General features: G+C 29.2%; 1 protein-coding gene across 3 annotated transcripts in view; it reads right to left on the bottom strand.

Annotated features, from left to right (window-relative positions):
* Nucleotides 1-25,409, bottom strand: part of LOC132923714 (myosin-VIIa) — a 113,975-nt gene that overhangs the window by 4,367 nt on the left and 84,199 nt on the right. The window contains exons 4-30 of one of the 3 annotated variants that reach the window (XM_060987655.1): nt 17,690-17,942; nt 15,015-15,205; nt 14,026-14,244; nt 12,955-13,119; nt 11,742-11,984; nt 11,493-11,618; nt 10,809-11,048; nt 10,584-10,729; nt 10,314-10,526; nt 10,036-10,205; nt 9,824-9,960; nt 9,583-9,734; nt 9,327-9,507; nt 8,038-8,418; nt 7,166-7,367; nt 6,919-7,073; nt 5,894-6,118; nt 5,486-5,620; nt 4,859-5,088; nt 4,125-4,323; nt 3,871-4,032; nt 3,237-3,384; nt 2,889-3,166; nt 2,416-2,552; nt 2,133-2,344; nt 1,087-1,382; nt 695-902 (exon numbers count right to left, since the gene is read on the bottom strand). In XM_060987655.1, coding sequence (XP_060843638.1) covers nt 695-902; nt 1,087-1,382; nt 2,133-2,344; nt 2,416-2,552; nt 2,889-3,166; nt 3,237-3,384; nt 3,871-4,032; nt 4,125-4,323; nt 4,859-5,088; nt 5,486-5,620; nt 5,894-6,118; nt 6,919-7,073; nt 7,166-7,367; nt 8,038-8,418; nt 9,327-9,507; nt 9,583-9,734; nt 9,824-9,960; nt 10,036-10,205; nt 10,314-10,526; nt 10,584-10,729; nt 10,809-11,048; nt 11,493-11,618; nt 11,742-11,984; nt 12,955-13,119; nt 14,026-14,244; nt 15,015-15,205; nt 17,690-17,942 — 5,404 coding nt within the window. Of the gene's footprint in view, nt 1-694; nt 903-1,086; nt 1,386-2,132; nt 2,345-2,415; nt 2,553-2,888; nt 3,167-3,236; nt 3,385-3,870; nt 4,033-4,124; nt 4,324-4,858; nt 5,089-5,485; nt 5,621-5,893; nt 6,119-6,918; nt 7,074-7,165; nt 7,368-8,037; nt 8,419-9,326; nt 9,508-9,582; nt 9,735-9,823; nt 9,961-10,035; nt 10,206-10,313; nt 10,527-10,583; nt 10,730-10,808; nt 11,049-11,492; nt 11,619-11,741; nt 11,985-12,954; nt 13,120-14,025; nt 14,245-15,014; nt 15,206-17,689; nt 17,943-25,409 lie in introns of all 3 variants that reach the window. The other 2 variants (XM_060987656.1, XM_060987654.1) reach the window with 2 other exon arrangements.

Here is a 25,409-nt window from a genome sequence, read left to right as displayed (position 1 = left end):
TATTTTGGAAAATAAAAATACTGTAAACAATTGTGCGTACTCTATGAAAATTTATCAATACAATTTGTGTACAAGATACAACAAGATTCATAAATAAATAATTTTATTCGGCATAATATAGTTTATTGTATCTGCCAAATAGGTAATCATGCATAAACGGCAAACGCATATGTATTCTAAAACGTAATTATTTTTTATGATCAACGTAATATAATGATATTATATTATGATCATTAAGATAATAATTCAGCGCTTATAAATTATTTTAAATATAGTTTTGAGTTAAAAATGTTAAGCAATGTATGATTTGTTCAATGAATAATGTATTTTTCATAATTCATAAAACAAAATTATGATTATACATTATTTCTAGACTTCTAGTATATATCTACTTGAATACTTCAATGTTAAATATATGGTATATTTTAACGTTATATTTGTAAGACGAACATCAAAGTTAAAAAAATGGTTTTGGTCCATGACCACGTGACTTAATAAAAAGTTAGGTAGATAGTTAAAAATTAAATTTTTTAAATATTAGTTAAAAATAATATAAAAATTAATATCATATATAATTATATTTTTTTTATATATATATATAGTTTCTTAGGTCGTTATTTTATAACAACTGTTTTTTTATCCCTAATTATAAAAATTATTGTATTATGTTTCCGCCGCGTCAGGTTCTGCTTACCCATCGCTGTCTTCCTAAGTCCAATTTTATTCTTAACGATTTCCACCACATCTTTAGCCGTTGAAGATGGATGAAACTCAATGGCGTGGTATTGTCCATCCATGAAATGAAATCTGGCATAAATTAACCTCCTGTTTATCGTGCACAATATTTCTTCTCTAGACGGCGGCCACTGTCGTCTCCTCGTACCTTGAGTTTTTGACACACACTAAAAGAATCAAAATATAAAAAATATGCTGAAAACTTTAGAACGAAGAGTATGTCCTGACATCTTTTTAAAATTATGTAAGTTCGAATTGGCTACTTGAAGGAAACCAATCAATTTGAATATAATAGATACGTCCTACGAAAAATCACTCCAGGACTATACCTCACGGTATCTGTACACTCACTTTTTCCGCAAATCGAGCATACTTCCCTTCCTCGGTCACACAATCGCCGGCGCACTTTCGCAGGTGAGCAATCAAATATTTTCGTATGTTGCGTTGTGGTGGTAAGATTACCGAACACGTTAGGGACAACAATGCCCAATGCCTGAGGTTGACTCTCGAGTTTGGATCTGGATGTTCGGTGGTTTGCTTGATCAGCTGCAGGTAAAGTTCACAAAGTAGCGACTCCTTGCGCATGGATCTTTCCATAACGTTCTGTATAAGAGTTACGTGTTCGTCTTCGGCTCGCCGGACGACTTCTCCTAATGCATATTAAAAACAACGAACTATTGAGTGAAGTCTAATTAACAAACGATCGATACAACGCCGACAGTTGTATTGTGCAGTATGCCAGTATCCTAAGAGTGGTGTGAAGGCGCGGTAAAAATAGGGATGGCAAAAGTTTTAGGTGGATTTTATTGGCAAAGATTTCTATAATCATTAAACAATTTTATTAAACAGGATATTTTAAAATTCAGGAGTTATATCTACAGTTCAGTCAACACGCTATAAAAAGTTGATTCAGTTCTCTGAATTAAATATTAAATCTAATTTAGTTTCTAATATATCAAAAATATTTATAGTTTTATTTGTTAATAAACTTTTAAAAATGTAATTTGAAACTAAAAAAATTACATTTAATGCGTTATTTTATAATAATAACTAGTTATACCAATACAATTTAATTGAAAAGAATATAATATATAAAAAAGAGAAATAATTTTTAACCATACCAATATATTGCATGTGTATTTAATAAGTTATTAATAATAATTATAAGCTATAATTGAATACATTTTTAGCAATTAATGCTTTAATATTTATTTATTTTTAACATAATATTATATATTGACAATCTTTAATCATGATTTTTTTTTTTATGAAATCGTTTGTATTTAATTTTAGGGTGTTTTTTTGAATATAATTACTGCAATATATAACAAAATTCTATTCTTAGGTCAGCATTATGCAATTTTCTCCTGGGTTACAAACGTTATCTTTATCATTACCATTTTGACCTAATCCAGCATATTTTAGTATGATCTGGAACATTTGCAAGGCGATCTGTTCATCTTGTTCAGACAATCGACTGAGACTTTGGGAAATTGTCTGTCTACTGAACGACCAATAAGAACCCGAGAATCCCTTGTACGTTTCTCCATGTTCTGACAACGATCCAATGTGTTCGGCCCATAATTTTTCTAATTTGTGTTTACTCAATCTAAAAAAAATATTTGTAAATTAAAAATATACTTAAGACTTTAGCATACACCATTTTACTGCATCACTAACCTGCGCAAGGTATTCTTCAAGAAACTACCAGAGGTGTCCTGAGGTTTATTCAACATGTCTGAATCGATCAAATTGCGCCGGCAATTGATCACGTTGTGATAAAGTCGTATGCGATCGTCGTTCGTTATTGCTTTCACCTGAGAGGTACATAAATAAATTAAAATCGTTTTTAATATAAAAAGTATAAATATTAAATTTTTATAACTGCTGCAGGGATGTGAATTTATACGTTTCCATTTGAAATAGGTTTGAACCTAAATTTGTATGACGTTGTAGTTGTATTTTTTTAGTAAGTATATATTTTAATATATAAAAATAAAGTTAAATTATTATCAAATCCATTAATATTTTTAAAATTAAATTTAAAAATTAATTTTTTCAATATTGATTGCATAATTATCTAGTTAATTCATAGCTTTTTAGTATATCAAGTCCACAGCCTTGATTTTAAACAATAATTATTCGTTTCTTACTGGAGCTTCGTTTTCGATTATCCAACCGGCCAGTCCCGGACAATAACTGACAATAAGCGAACCGATTTCAGATTTCTGTTGCGTTTCAAAGACGAAACACTTGTGAGCCGAAGCGTTATCGTTTTGGTGTCTCATCAAGTTTATGGTCAGGAAACAATCGCTGGGGTCCAAAAATATTGATTCAACGTCAGTGTACCTGAACTCGTACATGACGAACTTATCTTCCGGTTTGATCAACATCAGCCCTTCGCAGTTGACACCGAGTATTAGAGTGTTTCCTATATAAAATCACAAGATCGACATTAACAATCAACTCGGAAGCAATTTCGAGTGAAAGTGTGATCATACCGTAAGACCAGTAGCCCCTGTAGGTAACGTGGAACATCGTGGTGCCGTACAGCGGATATTGCATTACACACGACAAGTACAAAACCTTTGCCATTACCTCCGATCTGCCAGCGCCATATTGTTGATGAGCTTGCGCCAATATCGGTACCTGTTATAAAACCAGATCGTATAAGTTTCAATTATTTGTTAGCACTGAGTAGGTATTGACCAAACTCGCTGCAGACGTAATTTTTCGTCAGGTGAATACCAGTTCATATACCCCACGAGGGGTAAAAATTAAAAAAAAGTTTTTAGAAGAAAAATATCATCCGGTACTATATCCGGGGCATATACCAGAAAACCGTGTTTTAGTAGAAATCCGAGTTTTTACAACGGATTGTTGTAGAATAATAATTTCATAGAAAATCAAATGTAACAGTATTTATCTAATTTAGATTTTATAGCATTTTACAATGCAATCAAAATAATACACACAAATAAAAAAATACTAATTAAATTAAGATTTTTCCAAGGCGTTTATATCAAACCTTAATTATTTATTACTCTTAATCGTAAATACGTCTATTTTCAACGGTCATATATGTTGCGGGAACTCATCATTTCCTACATACTATATAAGCACGTGTAAACCTACCCAAGTATCAGAACTCCTTATTCTGCTTATTCTAAACGGTAGATAATTTTCGACATCCGCGTAATACTCCAAAGTCGATTCCTTGGGATCACCGAGTGACACTTGGCACTGAAGTCCGGCTAATTGGAGAGCAACCTTTTCACTGACCGGAAAATCGTCACACTAATTAAAAACGATAATAAAAATAATCCAATTATAAATATTATTTGAAACATTTTCGTGCACGTAATTTTAACATTTCTCCCATCAATTACCTTCACAACACAGTAGACGGCCTGGGCGTACAATAAGTTCACTTCAATCGGGTCCTGCGAAATTTCTCGGGAATGCCGGAACAGTCGACGTTTGAATATGAAGCGGTTTTCACCACTAGTCAAAGTCGTGTTGCTCGAACGCCGGCTCAACGATGGGAAACTACTACTCGATTGAGTTGTCTGTTTGATTTGCTGCTTTCTATGGACCAAAATATATATACATCTATGTTATATAGGTTTATCTTGAGATAATAAGTATATATCAGGTGAAATAATACTTTAACAGCGTATATAAAAGTGTACTATTACACTAAAACTTCAAAAAAAGATAACTTGAAAATAATTATCAGATGAAATTGAACATTATATGAGATTATCTATTCTATTTAAATTAGAAAAATTAATTTTCTTTATAAATTAATTCATATATTATTGTTTATTGTATAAAACGATCTATAAATCATTACAACAACGTTATTACATGACATGTCTAATTAATTTAGAAATAAACCTAAATATATATATTTTCATATTATACTTAATTATTATTTTATAATAATTATAACTACCTACTAAATGTAATTATTATTATAATAAAAACAATAAACTTTTTATAGGTATTCAAAATCCAAACTATTCTTCTAACTATCGACGATAATCGTATAAATCATATAATTGCAATTTGACCTTGGATTAGACAGGTGGTCAGATTTATTAAAATTTGATATACGTACGATTGCCAAGCGGCGATTATGTCATACAAATAGTAATGAGCGCGAACGTGTTCTTCACCGTCTGATCGACTCTGATATATTGACCAACCGTCGATCGACCTCAGACACAATTTGTCTGCAAGTTTGTAAACTGCATCACTGGCTGTGTCCGTTGGATGAATGTCGATCGCTTTGGTTCGGCCATCCAGGAAGAAAAATCTACAGACGATTGTGCCGAGTCTCCGCATAGCCTGTAGCACAAGATTTGTGTTTTTTTTTTTAGATCTCTAATGTTTAAAGCGCATTTGTAACCAAAATGTTTATCTAAGAATTTCCAAAGTATGTTTATCCAATATCTACTATTTTACGTCTTAAAAATCATTAGAAAACATAATTTGAAAATATTTTAAAGTTCTTTTGATTAATTTTTTTTTTCCATAAATGATTTGTGTTATTAATTATTTTAGTTCTAAACTATTTTTTTTATATATATACGAAACGACATTTAATAATAAAGAATAATGCAATACAATTTTCTTTCAGGAAAAATGTTCAACACAAATAAAAAAATTAAACCATTTTTGAACACAAATACAGTGACAAAAACATTTTTAACTCGTTTTCACTTCAGGGTTGAAGTGGACTTACGGCGATTTCAACTGTTGACGGTGGATACTGTCGACACGACACTTTCGTGTTTTTGCAATTGTCGAGACACCATTGAACGTACTGCTTAAGTTTTCCCTCGCACTGCAAATTCTTCCGTAAGAAGCTCACAAAATACTAAATCATAAATAAAATATTATATAATGAGTATATTTTAAAGTATCTTCTAATATTGAATAATGTCAACAACTAAATTGCAAACATTTTAAGATTTCTTATTCTTACAAACACTTCCGATTGTTACTCCCTCCCCCCACCCAAATTTTCTCATTAATTTCGGATTTAAAGGAAACCGTATTGTTATTAATTGTTATATTATTAATAATACTATGTGTATGTAAACGGATTGTAGAAAATGTTTTGTGCAAGCCATTTAACACATAAATGTACCTTGTAGAGTAACTTGCTGGGCTGGAACGCAACGATCGCGAGGCAAATGAGCAACCACACTCTCTCGGTGGACTCCGTGTTTGGATTATTTGTCGCTTGTCGCATGCACTGCACGAAAATTTCGTCTCTCAACTCTTCGCGGTTGATTCCTGCGCCGATTATCGACTGGATGATTTGTACTTCGTTGTCTTGTTTTATATCACCTCTAGTATATTTACAGAGATCCTGTAGATCATAATATCATACGTAGTAAATTAAAATTAAGCAAATATAATCACAATATGATATTACATCATGAATGTACTAAATCTTTTTTTTTAAATAATAAATTTACATATTTAATTTACTGTTTCACATATAGTCTATTTATGATTTATAGCCTTAAAAGTTAAAGGTATAAAAAAGACATTGAATTTTATTCTCTTTTTCACAAGTTCCTTTTGACTCAAAATTTGACTTTTAGATAAAATGAATAGAGAGGTTTTTAAACACACATAATTACAATTGCAATGTGATGATGAATATGTCAAAAGTAAGTTTATTTATTAAATATAATATCAAAAATATTAGGACTTGTATACTACATCAGTGCATATAGCTTATATTGATATTGTATACTTTTTTATAAGACTTTAATAAAAAATTTACAAAACAAATAAATATTTGTTTATGTTGATTTGATGCAGGTTATTAAATATTTCAGAACTTTTGATTTATAATATTATATAATATTATAATATGTGTGTGTATATATTTATTTTTTCTAATTTATTATTATGATTAATGATTAACTTATATTATTATGTTTTAACTGTATAATATATTGATTATTTCTATAAATTATTGTGCTAACGACTATTAACTGTTTTTAATATTAAAATAAAATAATCCAAAACATATTATGCAATATTTACTATAATTATCTGACTTGTTATCTTGAAATAACATGTTGTATGTTAACTATCAGGTCTGATGCAATTTTGATGGTAAAATTATTATCATTGAATTATGTTGACAGCACTTACTCTAAATATTGATATGGCTATCGTTATGTTATCCGGATCGTACATGTGTATGTGCGATGTCGGAATAGTTGAGCCACGGTGGAACGAAACCATTTCGTACATAGGTATCTTTTCCAATGACTTGCTTTTCCTCTTGAGCGTGGCTATTATCGTTCCTACAGGTTATAGACAACATTTATTTAGATTATAACTAGTAAAACTATCGACAGATAAGATAATATGACAGAAAAGAAAACGTTTATAGTACCTTCAGGCGAACGCTCGTGAGCGTTGAAATAGTTTTCGGCAAACTCGAGGATATCATGATAGTTGTCATGCAGTGGTTCGACGTTCAACTTCTCTTGGATGTTTTCCATCTCTTGCAATTTCTTTTCCACTCTAAATTTCCTCCTCTGATCGCGTTCCGTAGTATCTTCAACAAATCCATTGTTATGCTTCCAATTCGCACCCTGTAACACAACCGGTGAATAAGTAAAAACCAAACGATTGTGAACGATTTTCCTCACAACTTTATTAAGTAATACAATACGTCAATATGTTATAATATGAAATATAAAGAGTTTTATTGTGCAAAACGTTAGGAATAATAATAAAATAGAAGTGTTCAAATAAAAATTATAGTGCCGATCTTTAAAATACGTCAATGGTTTAAATGGTTTTATTTCATTTTTTCGTACTGTATATTATTATTTCATCCTATAGGAATAGCCTGAATTTTCGCTCCTTAATAAAAAGTATTTATATAGTCCGAAAATTATAGAGGCCATCAAATCACAACATTTCATGTGTTTATAAATAGGTAGCAAAAATAAGAGACAAAATATTTTTTGAAAATGCTAATATAAACATTTGGTAAATATTTCATAATTCGATAGTTATTCAATATAAATAAATAATAATAAAATATTTATTTTGAAAAATAATATCAAATCTGTTTTTTGATCCTTCAAAGTATAAACAAGATCTAATTCTCCACCAGAAACCTCCTTCGAAGATAAAGATTTAAAAAATTATTTGTATTATAAAAACTGTCACTACAAAAAATGTAGTTACATATTACTACCTACATATATATGCTATGATAAAACCATGATCACTAAAACTAATAATTTTACTCACTCCAGTTCCGGAAGTCCTCGAGCTGGGCCTACTTTGCCGTGGTGATGATAGGGCGGCGGCAGTGGCGGCTGGACTTATAGATCTGTTGGCGCTTTCGATTGCAACAGGACTCTTAGCTCTGATCAGTTTGTGAGGTGGCGTGGGTAGTGGCGGCGGCGAAACGTTATCTTCATCCCTGGGCAACACTGCCTCATAAATTGGTTCATCATTGGCTTTTGTTGGCTGTTGATTAAACGGTGGTGGTGGTGGGGGTGGATGCGACGGTTCTGGTAACACCACCTGCATTGCATTTGCTGGAGACGACGATAATGATTTTTCCAATCCCCTGCTCTCGAGCTCCATTTCAACAATTTCTATTTCTCGTTGGATCACACTCTCCAACTAAAAATACGTAATACGTAACACAAATGTTTATTAGACACGCTGTTCAACAGAATTTAAAAATAAAAATATGTATAGTGTGCGTTTGTGTTATTTGAAATCATGTGGTTTAAAAAAATATCACTATCTATGTAATGTTTATAGTGTTATTAGTATGCATCGGTGTTGTATACAATTCGAGTATTGGATAAAAATTGGTGTTCAAGATAAATTTCAAATATTTTTCGTTAAACAATTTTGAGGTAGATAACAAAATTACTATCAAATAAATTCTTTTTTTTAAATTGGACTACAATTAATGATCATTTTTTCACAAATCCGTCTATTACATTTGAAAACTATAAAGTGTATCCTTTTAGTAAAAAATCGTCTAAAAATGACGTATTTATAATATATTCATTCAAATATAAATATTGATAAGTCAGTAAAAAGTATTTAAAATAAGTAATTAATTCTTGATAAATATAATTCTTGATTATAAATATTCAAATAGTTTACAACACTGAATATCAAAATTATTGTGTAGGTAACCCTTAAATGTGTTAATTAAAGCGAAGATATATTAGTTCGAGTGCCTGCAATAATCAATAGTCTTACTACCGATACAGATTGGTGTGATTATAGGGTTAAAATAATTAAATAAAAACGGAGAACCTCTTTAGTAAATCTTACATACGTTATGAATATATTTTCTCACCTGTGTAACATAATAATTAATATCATGTACAATTTGGTCCCTAGCAAGTGGAATAATGTTCTACACAATACGTATGACTAGGTACGTATTTCAGTTTTCAATGAAAAAAAAATTGTATAATAAACTAACGAAAATACTGTTAAACACGCGAAACGTGATCGTATAAGGTATAATTAAGTGTGTCTGAAGAAATAAATCGTGTGCAAATTACCTCATCGAAATCGCTTACTATTTCCTTCATACGGTCTCCCACAGTGTCTATTGAGCGGCCAGACTGCACATCAGACAAAAAGGCAAATAGGTTATCCAAATCCACGGACTCGTGTGCTGGATCTACTTGAAGTCTAGAATTTAACTGTTCAGCTAGTTTTGCGAATTCGATTTCGGATATCCTAAAAACCAATCGTTATGATATCATACAGACTCCGATAAATCATTTCCACTATATCATACGTAAAACCACTTACTTTTCTTCTTTTTCGATTTGCAATTCGTTTAATTGTTCATTTTCTTGAGCTTTTTCTTTGAGTTCTTCAGCTTTGCGTTTTTCTTCTTCTACGCGTTCCCGTTTCCGCATTTCTTCTTCTACTCGTCTCATCTCTCGCAAAGCAGCAGCGACCTATTAATAAGTTAATAAGTGTTGGTGGTGTTATCACTCCCAATCCAATATTTTATTTCGGTGGTTTGTGGTTTAACCACTTTCCTTACCTCTCGAGCAAAAACTCCTCTAAGATGCGACTGGATTACGATTGCGGCTCGACGTTTCTTCAAAAACACCAAGCGTTGTTTCCAACTCTTGAACGCCGTTTGTACGATTATTACCGCGGTCCGTGTTTTAATGTAATCTGAATAATATTTGTTAAAGGAATATATATATATGAATCCTCTAGCAAGAAGAATACATTAATGAAATCGTCTACCTTTTCTAACGAAGTATCCTCTCCATGTTCGTTGAATAGTCGTAGCCATAAAGTTGAGCATTACCTTTCGTTTATCTTCGAGTGGCTCATGTGCTTTGTTCCGAAGAAAAACCTTCGATTTGCCTATCTGACATTCTTCTGAAGGAATTTCTTGTAATGTCAAAAACGCCCTTTAAAGTAATATAATAGTATAGTAATGATTATAATACTACGAGTAATAATGACATTGCAGACGTTTTGAAAAACTATTATAAAATTCCGCATTTTGATATACGTACTTAACAGCTGAGCGCTCTTCACCGGGCAGTTTTGTTCTCACCAAACAACGGTAACGGCTTAGGAACTCGTGAAATGACATATGTATGGGATAGCCCTCTTTTCGGATTCTGATTATATCCAACATACCTAAGTACTTCAGCTGGTCTAACACTAACTTCTCATTGTAATGATTTGGTGCTTTTATCGTGTTAGGTTTAATGCATCTCACATACCTATAATACAAAAATGATTGAAACGAACTCAATAAATTCGATTCTCAGGTCACGTACCATGGGTTTGTGGATTGCAAGACATCTACCAACGCTTGCAATTGGTGCCTGAACGTATCGCTAACGGTGGGTCGACCTTTAGTGGTCCCTCTAGTGGATGTTGAGTTGGCGCTACCCATCCGTGACACAGTAGATCCAAGTAAATCCTATAAAAAATAAATTGTCACATTATAACTTCGGACAGTTTTAAATTACAAACGCAATAGCCTCCGGCAAAATACTAACCTGATATTTGATAAGTTCACGCACAAAGACGTTTGTCGAACGTGTCATAAAATCAAAAAACACATCTTGCTGTACATCACGATTCTTGTCAACAAAACCACTGGCGGTATACGTAACGGAACCAGCATAATGCATAATACTGAATTCCGATTCCCATTTCCGACGGTCGTCTCCTTTCACGAAATTTGGATGATTCTCGAATTCCGTGTGCAAATTCATCAAGTATGTAGTATCTGACCCCTACGGTTTATTAATAAAATTATTACATAAAGTTAAGCAACTCATTTTAAAAACAACTAATACAAACACTCGAAATAAAGAATTATTTTATATAAAACTCTACACTCAAAATTGTATGACTTTTACTCCAACAAATATTTTATTATCTAGTAGAAATTCAGTAAATAATTTAGATTTTTTTTCCTCTATTACTTATATATAGATATCTCAATACTTATTATTATAAACTTTTATATTTTATATTTTATCTTTATTTCTTTTTATTGTATAAATATTTAAACATGTTATAATCTTATATTTATATATCTCTAATATTAATCATATTTTTTTCAAATGTATACCCTATATACTATGTAAATTGGACTAACATCCGTTAAATAAGTAAATACATAAATTAATATACCATAATACAACATAGATTTTTCTACAAAACAATATTATTACCTTAGGCATGTGACACTGTTCAGTCAGCAACTTCAGAATACAGCGAGGTGGTTTCTCGACCAGTTCCAGACAGGTCGTGTTATCGGTGAATTGAATATGTGAAAATTTGATTTCTTCTTGTCGGTACTTTAGGATGTAAAATAAAAACGTAATCAAATTTAATATTTTTTTATATAGGTATGAAATTATTAAGATACAAAGTTATAATATATTATTATCTAACAGGTAAAGATATTTTATTATACGTACAATTTCTTGTTCCAATGCGAAAACATAGTGATTGAAAAACTTGTGCAATTTTTCGTTAGTATAATTTATGCATAACTGTTCGAACGAATTGATAGTGAAATTTTCAAAACCAAATATGTCGAGCACGCCAAGAAACCTTGATGTATCTTGCCCAGGATTTGTGCAGGTATTGATGTGATTCACGAGCCACGCGAAAGTTCGCGAGTATAGTGCTTTGGCCATCGCATGTCGGTTTTCGATCGCCTGAATAAAATATATTAAATATCATATTATAGAGTATATTATTGTAAGTTCATATCAATAGTGGTATTACAAATAAAGGTTTACTAAATTAAAAAATAAATTAAATTGTAGTAATTATCTTTTGGAGTGTATTACATAATAGTTCATAAAAAGGATCGTTTTTATTTATTACTGTGACAGAATAAAAAGTATGAAGTATTATTATTTGTATATTTATTTTTTTGGCAACGTTCTCATCAATATAAACAAGCCGAAGTGAACAATGGTTAATATTGAAATAACGAATGAGTACATTTCAATAATTGATATTTAGTCTGAAAATGTTGTAATTTTTTTATCAATAAAGTCTATGCATACTATTTGGTATTATAATTTATTAATATAAGCCACAAAGTCCCTCGAAAAAGCCATCAACAGCATTGTATCTAATTGACTAATAAACTTAAACATTTTGCCTAATGAGTCATGTTTAAAATACCATTAATTGCCCATATGGAGTTTTTAAAACTTCTATGATTCGCGTCTCCTATCTACAAATTAAACAAGTTAAAAATATAAACGTTAAGTATAGTTAAAAGCATATCATGTAATATTGTCATTAAGTGGTGCACCAATGCGTAGCGAGCCAATAACAATAAAAAGATAACAATATAAACATTTTACATTTTTATCAGTCAAACAAATAATATTTGAGAAACGCAGAAGTATGTCATACATACAATAACACTAACAGGCTCGGATTTCAATGATTTTTTTTATCAGCTTCGACGATGTTTTCAAAATGCGTTTAAGTAACATATGGAATCTATTTAAAAATATTTTTCTACTTAAAGTTCGAGAGTTAAGAGGCATTATTTTTAAACTTTAACATCGCAAGGCATGTTGTAAGTGCTTTTATAGCATCTACATCCGGATTCTAAATTATTTATAGTTAATTTATTTTAATGGTCTATATATATCGTTAACATACTTCGGGCAATTTTAGAGGTATTTCAGTTATGTTGCCGCGCACGTTTATCTGTCTGAGCAATGCAACGTGGACCACGTCTTCTTTTTGCAGTCCAAGTAGGTGAGACACGACTGACAGTATTTCGTGGTCATTTTCAGTCAGTTGACATTTTTCACCATCGACGTCCTGTAGGTTAAAAAAACAAAAAATATAAGTAACGTCACAAATAACAAAAAATACATACACTGCAGAGCTAGACAATTTATTATTCTAGGTAATTATTATAGATATGTTAAATCAAAAAACACTGAGGAAGATTAATTCTTGATAGATTTAGGTATATATATATATATCAATTATATTACGCTGAACTCAATTGTATGGTTTAAAAATTGTATACAGATGTATATTTTCTAGTCGTTGGTGTTATAAATGAAAGCTAAAAATGTATTCTATGTCGTAAATAAATGTACCAAAGTTTTAGTGTAAATTTAAATATTTGATCAACTATAAGTTCTAGGAGCATGTTTTAAAATTTAAATTGTTATGATCATATTAATACAAAGTACATATTATTTTGTCATCTTTTAACTTGACATATTGTATTTCGATAAATATATTATGATAAATTTCGATGGAAAAAAATTGTTCTACGGTTTAACCTCAATGTAAACTATACAACGATGAATAAAATTATAACAATAAACGACGTTGACTATCTCTTGCATTCAAATATTAAGTCACATTTTTTATTTTAATTACAAATGCAAAAGATAAAGGTTCAATCCTGAACTTTCAAAACCCAAACGACATTATAAGAAAGTTAAAAAATACTTATTTACTTAACATTAAGTGTTATTATTAATACGATTTTTGATGAAAATATTATATTTTATTCGTATTTATTTGGGCGATTTAGGTGTATACTGCATATATGTTTATTCGATGGTATTTTATAGTAACATATATCAATTAAATTTCTGCTCGTATCGAATAAATCATAATTTTATTCAATATTACAATATATTTTAGTGGTTTAGATTAAATTACAACGTAAAGTTAGCAATATCAGTGATACATGTAGTAATTTACCCGAAAAACTGTATTTCCCAGCCACAGGATTGCTGACAGGACGCAGAAAATTCCATCGACCATGTTGAGTGGTATGCGGAGCACGTTGAACGCTAAACGCAGCGCGTCGAATTTGTGTACATCCGAAACACCGTCGATGGTTATGCAGCCCGACTGGTTCAGGTAGTTGTAGAACTCTGGTGGTTTCAATTTATACAGCTCAACCAAGTCCTTATTATGCTGCCGATAAAAAAATCAATATCTTATATTTGGGTACGAAAAAAATGTCTCAAAAACAGACAAAATTATAGTCCAGACATCTTAAACAGGTCAACGATTCTTTTTTTTGGAAATTATTTTTAATTTTAAACCTATTATATTATACATCCATAATATTATATTATTCATATTATCCATACGTTATTTATAGCGCAAATAATGGGTACAATTTTTGATGAATATTTAAGAATCATTAAATACATTTTGATAAAAATAGTCATTACTCAGATTTAACGAAAAATACACATTTTTGATTTAAATATGTCTTATAAAAAAGAAAAAAAATTAAACTTAATTTAAAAAAAAGATTTTTAGTACACGCTGCTTTAAATATTTTTTGGAGTGTTAAAAAATGGAAAAATAGGTATATTTTTAATTAATGGTGTATTAGATACTAGATTTAATTTTTAAATTTATATTATTTCTTGTCACTTTTTTCAATATTTTATTTCTCAAAATACTCTTCCAATATTCTACAATTTTCTTGGATGTTTAACATTTAAAAAAAACTCGTTATTAAAATACTCAGAACAGCAAATATCATATTATTAAAAATCATATTTGTGTAACAATTTTCAACAATTTGATCTTCTTAGAAAAATAATATATTATTAATGGTTGCATTGATATAATACATTGAAACATTTTAAGAAAATAAAGAGGTTTATGAATAAAAATAATTCCTTTCTAATCCGACATTAACGGATATAATATGTCAAAAAATGACTTACCCTCGCGCCCTCGGCGAGCTGATAAAATACGTGATAGTTTCGTTCACCAGCACTCTGGAATGTAATTCTAGACTGTTCCAGCAGATAGTCCTGTATGATGCATCCTTTTATCATCCATCTGCCGTCGAAACACACTTGCATGAACTTTCCGAAGCGGCTAGAATTATCGTTTCGCGCTGTTTTTGCGTTACCTGAAAAAAAGTCAAAAACAAAAATCAGACGCTAATTTATTATAATTATTATGTAATAATATCCAACATTCTAACACATTAATACATTAAAACCATTAGTATATATTAAACTGAGATTTTTTAAAAAGCAAATATTACATTATCTCAATAATATGGTAATTTATAGACTCTCTTTCGCAAAATGTATGTTATATATAAGGCAGTTCAAATACTTTTTACTTATATGTTATAAAATATTTAGTCGATAAAAACACTGTTTATTTTTGATTTTTAAATTTCAAATTACACTTTTAATTATTTATGTAAATTTTGAAATAAATCAATTTAATTTTAATATAAGAATTCAATGATTATTTTTTAATAAATAATTATAGTCTAGTAAGTTATTTATTTATTTATTAGTAATAACATTTAAAACATAGACTATTGCACAATGGACAACATGTTGCTCATTTAAATTGTTACTTCAATAATATATATTAGGTATATTATATTTATATACGTCAAAATGTTGTATATATCTATTCTACTGTCTTTACTATAGGTTGTGAAATTAAAAAAATAATTAACCGTATTTTAAAATTAAAAATTAAATATTAGTTCACAATTAGAATGAAATTATTTAGGGCTGTATAAATTATTAGGATTACTACTAATGAGTATCATAAATTAATATGTAATTCTTTTATTTTTATATTGTATAAGCATGCCATTCAATGAAATATTTTAAAATTATTTTAATGTGTAAATACACTACATTTTAAGTTTTTTTTAAAGTTATTTAAATAGTCTGGACATTAAGTATAACATAAAGATTAAAAAAAAAAAAAAAATCCCACATTGTAAAAAACATTAATTTCATCAAGCTGTTTAAGATGTGTAACCGTATTTAGTGTAAATTAAGAAATATATAATATATTGATAATATTATAATAGCTACTCTTAATACAAATTACAACTATTTTAAAGTGTACTGTTTAAGCATTTTTTAAACTATCTTATTGTTTATTTTATATTCTGAGCGGAGCAATGAATGTATTGTTTAAAAGTGATGACATGTAATTTTTTTTTGTGTGTGTATGTGTATGTCTGTGTATACGATAAGTAGTCCATAAAATGTTCCGATCTTCAACTTTGAGGTTGGTTTTTGATAATTAGTTACAAGTATACAAATTTAACATGTCTATTACAGTGAACCACTCAACACCTAATGTACAGCAGTGATACCCACTTGATCACCTTTTTTTTATTTTGCGTATAATATAATATGCATATTATATAAACCTTGCATAGACAGCATGTTAATTTTATTTATTCTTAAATATCTTTAAAAGTAGATTAAGATATACTTATCCCAAATATTCTTGATACAATTGCTATATATTTATTATAACTATGCAATATATTTTATTATAAATAAAAATAAAAAGCTTATAAAATAAGCAAGCAGTAAGAAAGTTCAAAACTGTTTTCAGATTTCTTATCGCTTCACTAAATCAATCGGTACATTCGGCAAAAAAATAAATCTAAATTTCTATGTTCCGCGTGTGTTAGACAAATACATTTCGTCGGAATCGAATCCACTTAAGCGTACATAAATTTACTTTGCTTTAATAATATAATTGATTTCAAATACTATAGACTATAGTACATGGTTTACATTCTTACTTGAACTTATAGCCGATGATATTATATAGTATAGGGTTTTCTTAACTAAAACCCAGAAAAATGCTCTCAACGTGTCAGCTTATTTTGATTTGGTTTAAAAAAAACATCCGAACACTAGTATCAGTGAGGTTTTGGTTCCATAATTTTAAAAAGGCACCATTTAATATTATTAGTTTATACCCAAGTCTTTATAACCATCGTAAAAATTGCTTACATTCTTATAATATTCATCCTAGTTATTATGAATATTTTAATTTAAGTAATGTACCGTCTTAAAGTAGTCATACACTCTCAAACACACAACTGCATCTACATTTACACAACGCAATTTAATTAATTATTAATCTCCAGTAGCAGGTATATAATATATAACTATATATAAGCCTTAGAATTTCAAATTAAAACGATTAATCTTTTATTGTTTCAGGCCTGATACAAAGCCACTATTAATTTTATTTCTCGTATATTATGATGAATACCATCTCAGTAGATATCAAAATATGTGGCAATATCGATTCGAACACACTGAAAATTTGATTACTGGAGGTTCAATTATAAGACATTAATTAGTGGTCTTATTGCATTAATTATTAGAGGCCCGGGAAGTGTGCGTGCTCGCTGATGCATTTCCCCGACTACTGTGTAATTGAACCAATGCGAAAATTTAACTCAATCATAGATAATTGTCGTAGCCTTTCATCGAATCCGACTAGCACCAGACATGGTAAATCATCATCGTCCTAATATTATTTTTCACAGTAAAATAAAAACTGTAAATATTACACATATTGCGCGTATACTATAGTATATACGCACCAAACGACTCCAAAATTGTGTTGGCTTCGAGTATCTGCTGTTCGACCCACGTGCTCACGTTGCTGGTCACTGAGCACAAATACTGCAGAATGAATTTAGTGGTTTCCGTTTTGCCCGCTCCGCTTTCGCCAGATATCACGCACGATTGGTCGATGTCGCCCGTTTGTAAGCTGTTGTATGCAGCTTCCGCCACGGCAAACACATGCGGTTCCAACACACCGATTTTTGATCCGTGATATTGAAACACGTAATCCTGTAACAACATGTACGACGACGATTACATATCAGTACGATTATTACACCGACGTCGTCAAATAATTTTTGATGACGGATAATAGAACCACCATAAGTATATACATGATTAGTGCGATTAGATGTTTGAGCAGTACATTATTGTAGATCCCGAATCCGACAGTGGTGGGAGGTAAGAACAAAAATTAATAAAAATAAGTAGGCACTGGAAGTAATATGCAGTCGACCTGACAACAATCACAATAATTTTTCGATTTTATAATTTTCATTTAGGATAGTCTGATGTCGTAATGTATGTATCGCGTGACGTTAAAAATATACCTACATATCTTGCAGTAGACGGGCACCTCTACTACTTTTTGACCAAAAAATATTATTACACATCAAAATTCGGGCGATACCGTTTTTGGTCGATATACTGTTTTGATAATATTTAGTCATGTCATATCAAAGTAAAATGTGAAAATATATTACCAAATTTATTACTACCACAAAGAGAAAGCCTAACCCGTGTTGTCTACGTCTTACAAACGTACTACATAGAAAATTTGGATTACCGATATTTTTCACGAATCACAATAATAATAAATTCCCGAACAGCATTTTTCCCAAATGAAATACTTATTATCAAATTACGATAATTCTATTGATCATGCCATATGTCGGTAGAAATATAAAATTTGATGTTTTGTAGATTTTATACTTTTATATTACTAGACCATCAAAGTAGGTACCTATCAGACACAAAAATTCTACTAATTTGATAGGGTGAAATCCGTAAAATAAGTCATAGATAAGAGACCATTTATCAAGTGCCTTTGCATAGAACTATTTAAACAATACAACAAAAATTGTTTATTATAAAACGTTAATATTTTTTATTTTATAAGTTTTTAATGTTATGGTGCTTCAGTACTTCTTAAAGCAGTGTATTGATGATACTATACAACCTGTATAATAAATTAATAACTATTATTTACCGATATTAATACAACTTCAGTAATTAATTATGTTTATATATAATATACAATTATTTAGGTAATAATTTTGATTAGGTAATTAGTCAATGACAAAAAAAGTTCATTAACGTAATTACTTACAAAAAGGTATTGTAATTTACATAACTCGGTGTTTTCAATTACTATTATAACTTACAAGTAGGGTAAAGAAAGGTATGTTCGTGATATATTAATTCGTGATTAATTCTTTTAGGCGTTTATAGTGAACATACCGATGAATAGATATTATTATAGGTATGTTTATTATAAACGCCTAAAAGAAATATCACGAAATTAAGTCACAAACATACCTTTCTTTACCCTATAATACTAAATACATGTATATACAATAAATTAACGTTTTGGATCTTGAATGTGTTAATAAATTAATAACAAAGCGCACTATTTGTCGAATATTCAATTTTGTAAAATAATTGATATACTCATTATACCACTCGTTGCGGGTTTTCTGGTAAAAGATGTAATTGGTTCAGAAAAACAATTAATTTCAGTATTTTGATACCTACAATGGCTACCGTGACATTTAAATTGGATTTTACAATCACAACAAATCAATTAAGTTCAATGATATAACGAAAAATATAATAATAATATTCAATCAGTGAGTGCAGCACGGGTACAAATATATAGGTATTGTATAACTAGAAATTAATTTATTTCCCAAAACATTTATCGTTCAAATCAATGATAAATTTGAATGATTGATTTGGAAGGAAAACTTGACATGAATAAAATTATACTGGTTAAATATGAATATTTTAAAATATTAAGAACATTTTTTAAACGGTAGGGTATTCAATAACCCATGCGTTGTTATGTCGTGGGCCAAATCACGTACTTACGTGGTTCGGTTAAAAATCGTTTGAGTACATGATATTTTTTTTTCTTTCGCTGTTTTCCATGATTTTGTTCAAAACTACTAAAAACCACCGAAGCGAAATTTAAATAACGGCATACTCAGACTCCAATTTATAGAATAAAGTCGTATGAAATATTTTTTTGTTTTACTACGCATATTCGTATCAGGAGGCAGTAAAAATATATGTATAATGTATTACAGAGCACGTTAAGGATTATTAAAAGCATCAAAGTCCGAAACCGTGCGCATTTCTCAATATTACCTATATTTTTTATCAAATGGATAATAAAAAATAGAACAATTTTTTATTATTATTGTCGAGTCGAGTATTTTTGGGGTTGTGAATACGTTTATATCAATTATGACCTTTATTAAAATGCCATAATATAACAATAGAAAAAAGATGGGTAAAGTAACGCGTTACGCGTACAGTTAGTATTCCCATCTACATTTGCAGACTGTATATAAGCCATATTATAAAATAGCTCAGCCTAAGGGTGATTTGTTATTTATTATTTTCGTTTATTTATTTTGTTAAACGCACGATTCGAGATAGTAGAGTAAATTGCATACTCGTATTTAAATTAAATATTATATAATTTCGTGTAATTTTAAATTACAAAAATACCACAACAAACGTGTCTGGTCCCATTATTATAATAGGTAGAATGCAGATATGTATATAAATGTTATAATTAAAAATAATTAAAAATAACTAGAAAGAGAACTGATTTCGAGTACATTAATTAAATTATATACAATTTATTAAATTTGAATATACTTCATTTAATCTCGTTATGTATACATTTGTGTTGAATAAAAATAAAAAATGCAAATTCCTACATTTAATAATAATTTTATTGACAAATATAGTTGCCTAAAATATTGCAGCTAGTGTATAATTAGATAGAATAGTATAATACATTTTATTATTTTAACCATTATGCTGTTGTTATTTAAAAAAAAAAAAATTGTGTAATATATTTATAATAAGATGATAAATATTTGTTATTGTATAAATTTTAAACTTTTAGATTTAAATAAATTGTATTGTTTGATAGGTAACCATTCACTCATAACTTAACGTTGACTTTACTTAACTAATCACTAATTCATTTTTTCCATTACTTAAATAAATTGTCAATATTTTCATTTATATATTATATAATATTTAATATTTACATTTTGTATAAATAATTATCAAACTCTACACGGTTTTACATTCATTGTGTTTTAAAGTAACACGACACAAACATTTTAAACAAAGTTAAAATAGAACATTTTTGAAGTTCAACTTTAAAATTTCGTGATTAGATATCTAATATGACAATAATAATGTTCCAACATTTTATTGCGAAAGACTAAAACTATATCGATCGTCATTTGTCATACAAGAATGAATTTGTTTGCAATTAACTTTTAAAAGTTAAATAATTGTTGATTGTATTTTTGGCTTCAGCTCAAAACTTATTGTACCGACTTAAAACACAGAAATGTTAAATTTTATCGGTTTTAACTATATATATTTAATAGCTCGAATCCGGTGCACCTATATACGACCTATATATCCTCGTACACCGTTTTCATATGTTGTTATGTATTGTGATTTATATCGTAATATATGGAAATATGCCAACGATATGAATAAATTTAATAAGCCTATTAGCTCCGTTTAATACTTATATATTGGTAAAAAGTATGAATCTATAACGACGACGGTGCACCATGGAACCATGAAAAAATGTTACCATGGTTATAAATTAAATATAATATATATAATTATTGTTTTTGCGATAATAATAATTCAAAATTGTTTTTATTTCTGTAACCCTCAATTGTATGATGGCCCAATACACACATGCGCCATAAGTTTCACGCCGATCGGAAGTAAATAACTCGTCAAAATACATTTTACAATAAGTTATTAGATCACAATATGTTCACGAGCAGTATAAAAATATAAACGCGAACCACATAAACACGGCAACATTTACATATTAACGATAATAAAGAGCCAGTCCATCACCATCTGCAGCTAAATAAACTCGACGAATAAACATTAAAAGCCTATAAATAATTTATGTACTCGGGACACTTGATTTATTATTCCATACTAATGCACGTCATTTCGTAATCTTAAAACCAAATGGTTTATAAATATGTGCTGTTTAATAATATTATGTTGACCGGCAAGTGGATTCGGTTTTCATTGTTTCAATTAGTACTTATAGTACATTATTATACGCCTTACACGCATTTATAATATTGTTGTACCTATATTAAGATCAGATTTTCCAGAGAAAAAAAAACGAAGAAAAATCAAAAATGTGGACTTTATTCGATTGGTATAATTGCATCTGGACACACGTATGGACCACTAATCGAGTCTTTTCTCGCTGGCTACCCCTGTAATAAGTTCACAAAAAATGCATATATTAGAATTTAATATATGCAGAATTTATTGGAAAACTATTTTATACATATACTCTTACTAATACAATTAATCAATTTAATTCAATAAACCTTATGATCAGGGGCGTCATTTGCGGTACGCAGGGTTACATTTGCGTACCTAAAATTCTAAATTGTAAATTTTGGCCCGCAAGGCACATATCCACATGGCCCGCTCGGCCACATCACAATAATGTCAAATATGTCGAAAAATAAATAAGTAGTTCCCTGCTCAATATTTTTGCGTACCAAAAAAAAATTAAAATGACGCCCCTGCTTATGATAAAGCAATTTATTTTTAGATTTTAAGAGGACGTCGTACTTGCATGACTGTGTTGTTTCTATCTCAGCGGTTTCCAATATCTTTTTAGTTGTGCGGATCACCAATTTTGTATAAAAATCTTTGAGGCTTACTAATGAATAATTTATTGTATACCGATATAATACATGTGTACATTATTTATATACAATATAATATACATCAGTTATTAAAAATAGAAGAATTTAAAAAACAATTGTTTATTAAGAAAAAAAACTTTATCCAACTTAATCACAAGTTAAAGGTTAAACAATTTAATGTAATTGTTGACATTGCTTTCCCCCCGCAAAAGAGTACAATGTTGAATTAAAACTAGACAGTCCTTAAATCACTCTCAACATTCAGTTTGTTCTTATATATATTTTTTAAATTAAATTTGCAGTGCATTGTAGTTATTATTGATTTATTATTATTACTATTATTATAACCAAAAATAGTATTAGTTAATAACTTTATTATAAATAATTATTTTTATTACTCAATTAAAATATATAATCATATTATTTTTAATTTATACGCTAGTAATGATAATATGATATGGTCCAAGGCCCAGTTTCACGCTGCCCACGGCCTGTGGGTTGGGAACTGCTGCTCTATCTTACAAGCATAGTAACGTACCTACAAATTACAATATAGCAAAATTTTCGATCAATAGAATCCATTTTATGCTGTTAGATTTAATATTAAAGTCAGTTGAAATCTTATCAAACTTAAAGGTAAAAATATTATCTAGGCTTTTACCTATTGATACTTTATGTTTAAAGTGAGTTATGCGTATTTTAAAGTTATAATATTGTACGTAGCTACAACTCAGTTTAAAGTTAAAATACTAATAAAGGCCTACGTGATACCCTAGATAATATTTTTACCTTTAATTTGAATAATAAGTAAATATACTTTACTATATCAAAGCAAACAACATAAAATGGATTTGAACTAAAAATGTTTACAGTGTACGTTATTTAGATGATGACAGCATATATGCTGTGAGTTTGACGTCCTCTTAATATTATCGAACTACTAAAAACAAGATTTAAAAAAAATATGTTAAAAAAATAAGAAAAGTATACCATTTAATATAATATATAATATTATACAGTTAATTAAATATTAATACTAACACAATTTTTTAGTTGATTAAGATAGTATAATTTATATTTATTATAATAATTAAAATTTAAAACTACATTAATTAGGTTTCAGTATATCCGTTTAAAATAATAATTTTGATAAAATAAAGGTAAGTACGAGTATTTCTTAACCTAACTGCATAATTTAAGGCTGCCGGCAGAATTATGGAATTATATTCACGCATGAACCTCGTGCAGTCCTAGCCCACTAATTTGGGATTGGTGAATTAAACGAGGTGTTAACTAGAAGCTTTCTTCGCGTACAAAATATAAGATACTTATACAAAACATTATTTTTTTAGTACTCCCAACACGGATCGATTATGAATTTATGCAAAACGGATATATATTGCACTAATAAAAAAAAAATAAAAGATAACTAAATAAGATTTGAAAAATTAAATCGAATTAAAATAACATTTTGCGGACAAATGCGATGGGAAAAGTTGTGTCTTATTATCTCGCACCATTGCCGAGGTTACACAATATCACAGGGGAAACATCGACAAGGGAAGATTTTTTTTATTACTAATTTTTTTTTATTTTTTATCTCATACCGGTGCTGAAGGGGATCGTCAATCTGTGGGGTAGACAGTACTCACCAGCTGTGGCTTACGATCCCTTTTGCTATAAAGGAGGAATCTTTATAGGGGGGATCACTCGTGGTAAACAGTGTCTCGTAAGTCTCATGGAACAGGCATAGGATTACGCCTAGAACTAGGTAAGTAATGTTTGAAGGATTTAGCCTCATGCCACCAATGATCATGGTAAAGCGGAGGGGGTAGGTGGAACGGGTATGGTGTCTGAAACATTTGTCGTACAGGTATAATATACGAGTATATATCAATTGCACCAAAAATTGTAGATAAAAAAAAATTATACACAAATTGCATCAGACGATATTGCAAATAATCTGCAAAGGATAAACGTCAATTGCACAATGAATTGCAGGTTTATTGCATATAAATAACAATTTATTTTATAATTATTTTCATTTTTTTCACAACTTTATTATATATTATGTTCTCACGTGTAATTGTATTTGAGTCTTAAAGAATTAATTTTCATCAAGTTATTTAATAGTTTTTGATATTAACAACTGTTAAAACTTATAACTTACAACTGATTACGGTTTATAACAATTTAGAAATTTTATATTTAAAAAATAATATTGTTTATTTTGCATATTTCATTATAATAAAACATCAAAAAATATTATAGTAAATATTTTCACTATAATATTTTCTTGACGCAATCCATGTATTTCTAATTTATTTGTGATAAATTCACTGGCGTAAAATTTTAGATACATCTTTTTATGTTTATTGTGATAAACATACCGTTGTAAAAGTTATTATTTATAATATATATATTTAAGGTAGTCTTAAAAAATATTTTCAATAGATGAATATAGTGTCATGTATCTTATCTCTCAATAACAAGTAACCTACTAGATTAAACTACTCGATATGGAACCATTATTGGTTCTAATTGTAATAATTGTAGTGATTGATGGATAAAAAATGAGTACGAAACGCTAGATGGCGCCGTAATATCCTTTTAGTATATTAATTAGGTAAATATTGTTAAATATCTTAAGTTAATACCGAGATAAAAAAATTAACATTAATAATAGGTATTGAAATTCAATAAATATTTCTATTGTTTGGGATACACTGATTATAATATG

The sequence above is a fragment of the Rhopalosiphum padi genome, chromosome 3 (assembly GCF_020882245.1).
Source record: "Rhopalosiphum padi isolate XX-2018 chromosome 3, ASM2088224v1, whole genome shotgun sequence".
NCBI lineage: Eukaryota > Metazoa > Arthropoda > Insecta > Hemiptera > Aphididae > Rhopalosiphum > Rhopalosiphum padi.
This window is presented reverse-complemented; position numbering and strand designations above follow the sequence as displayed.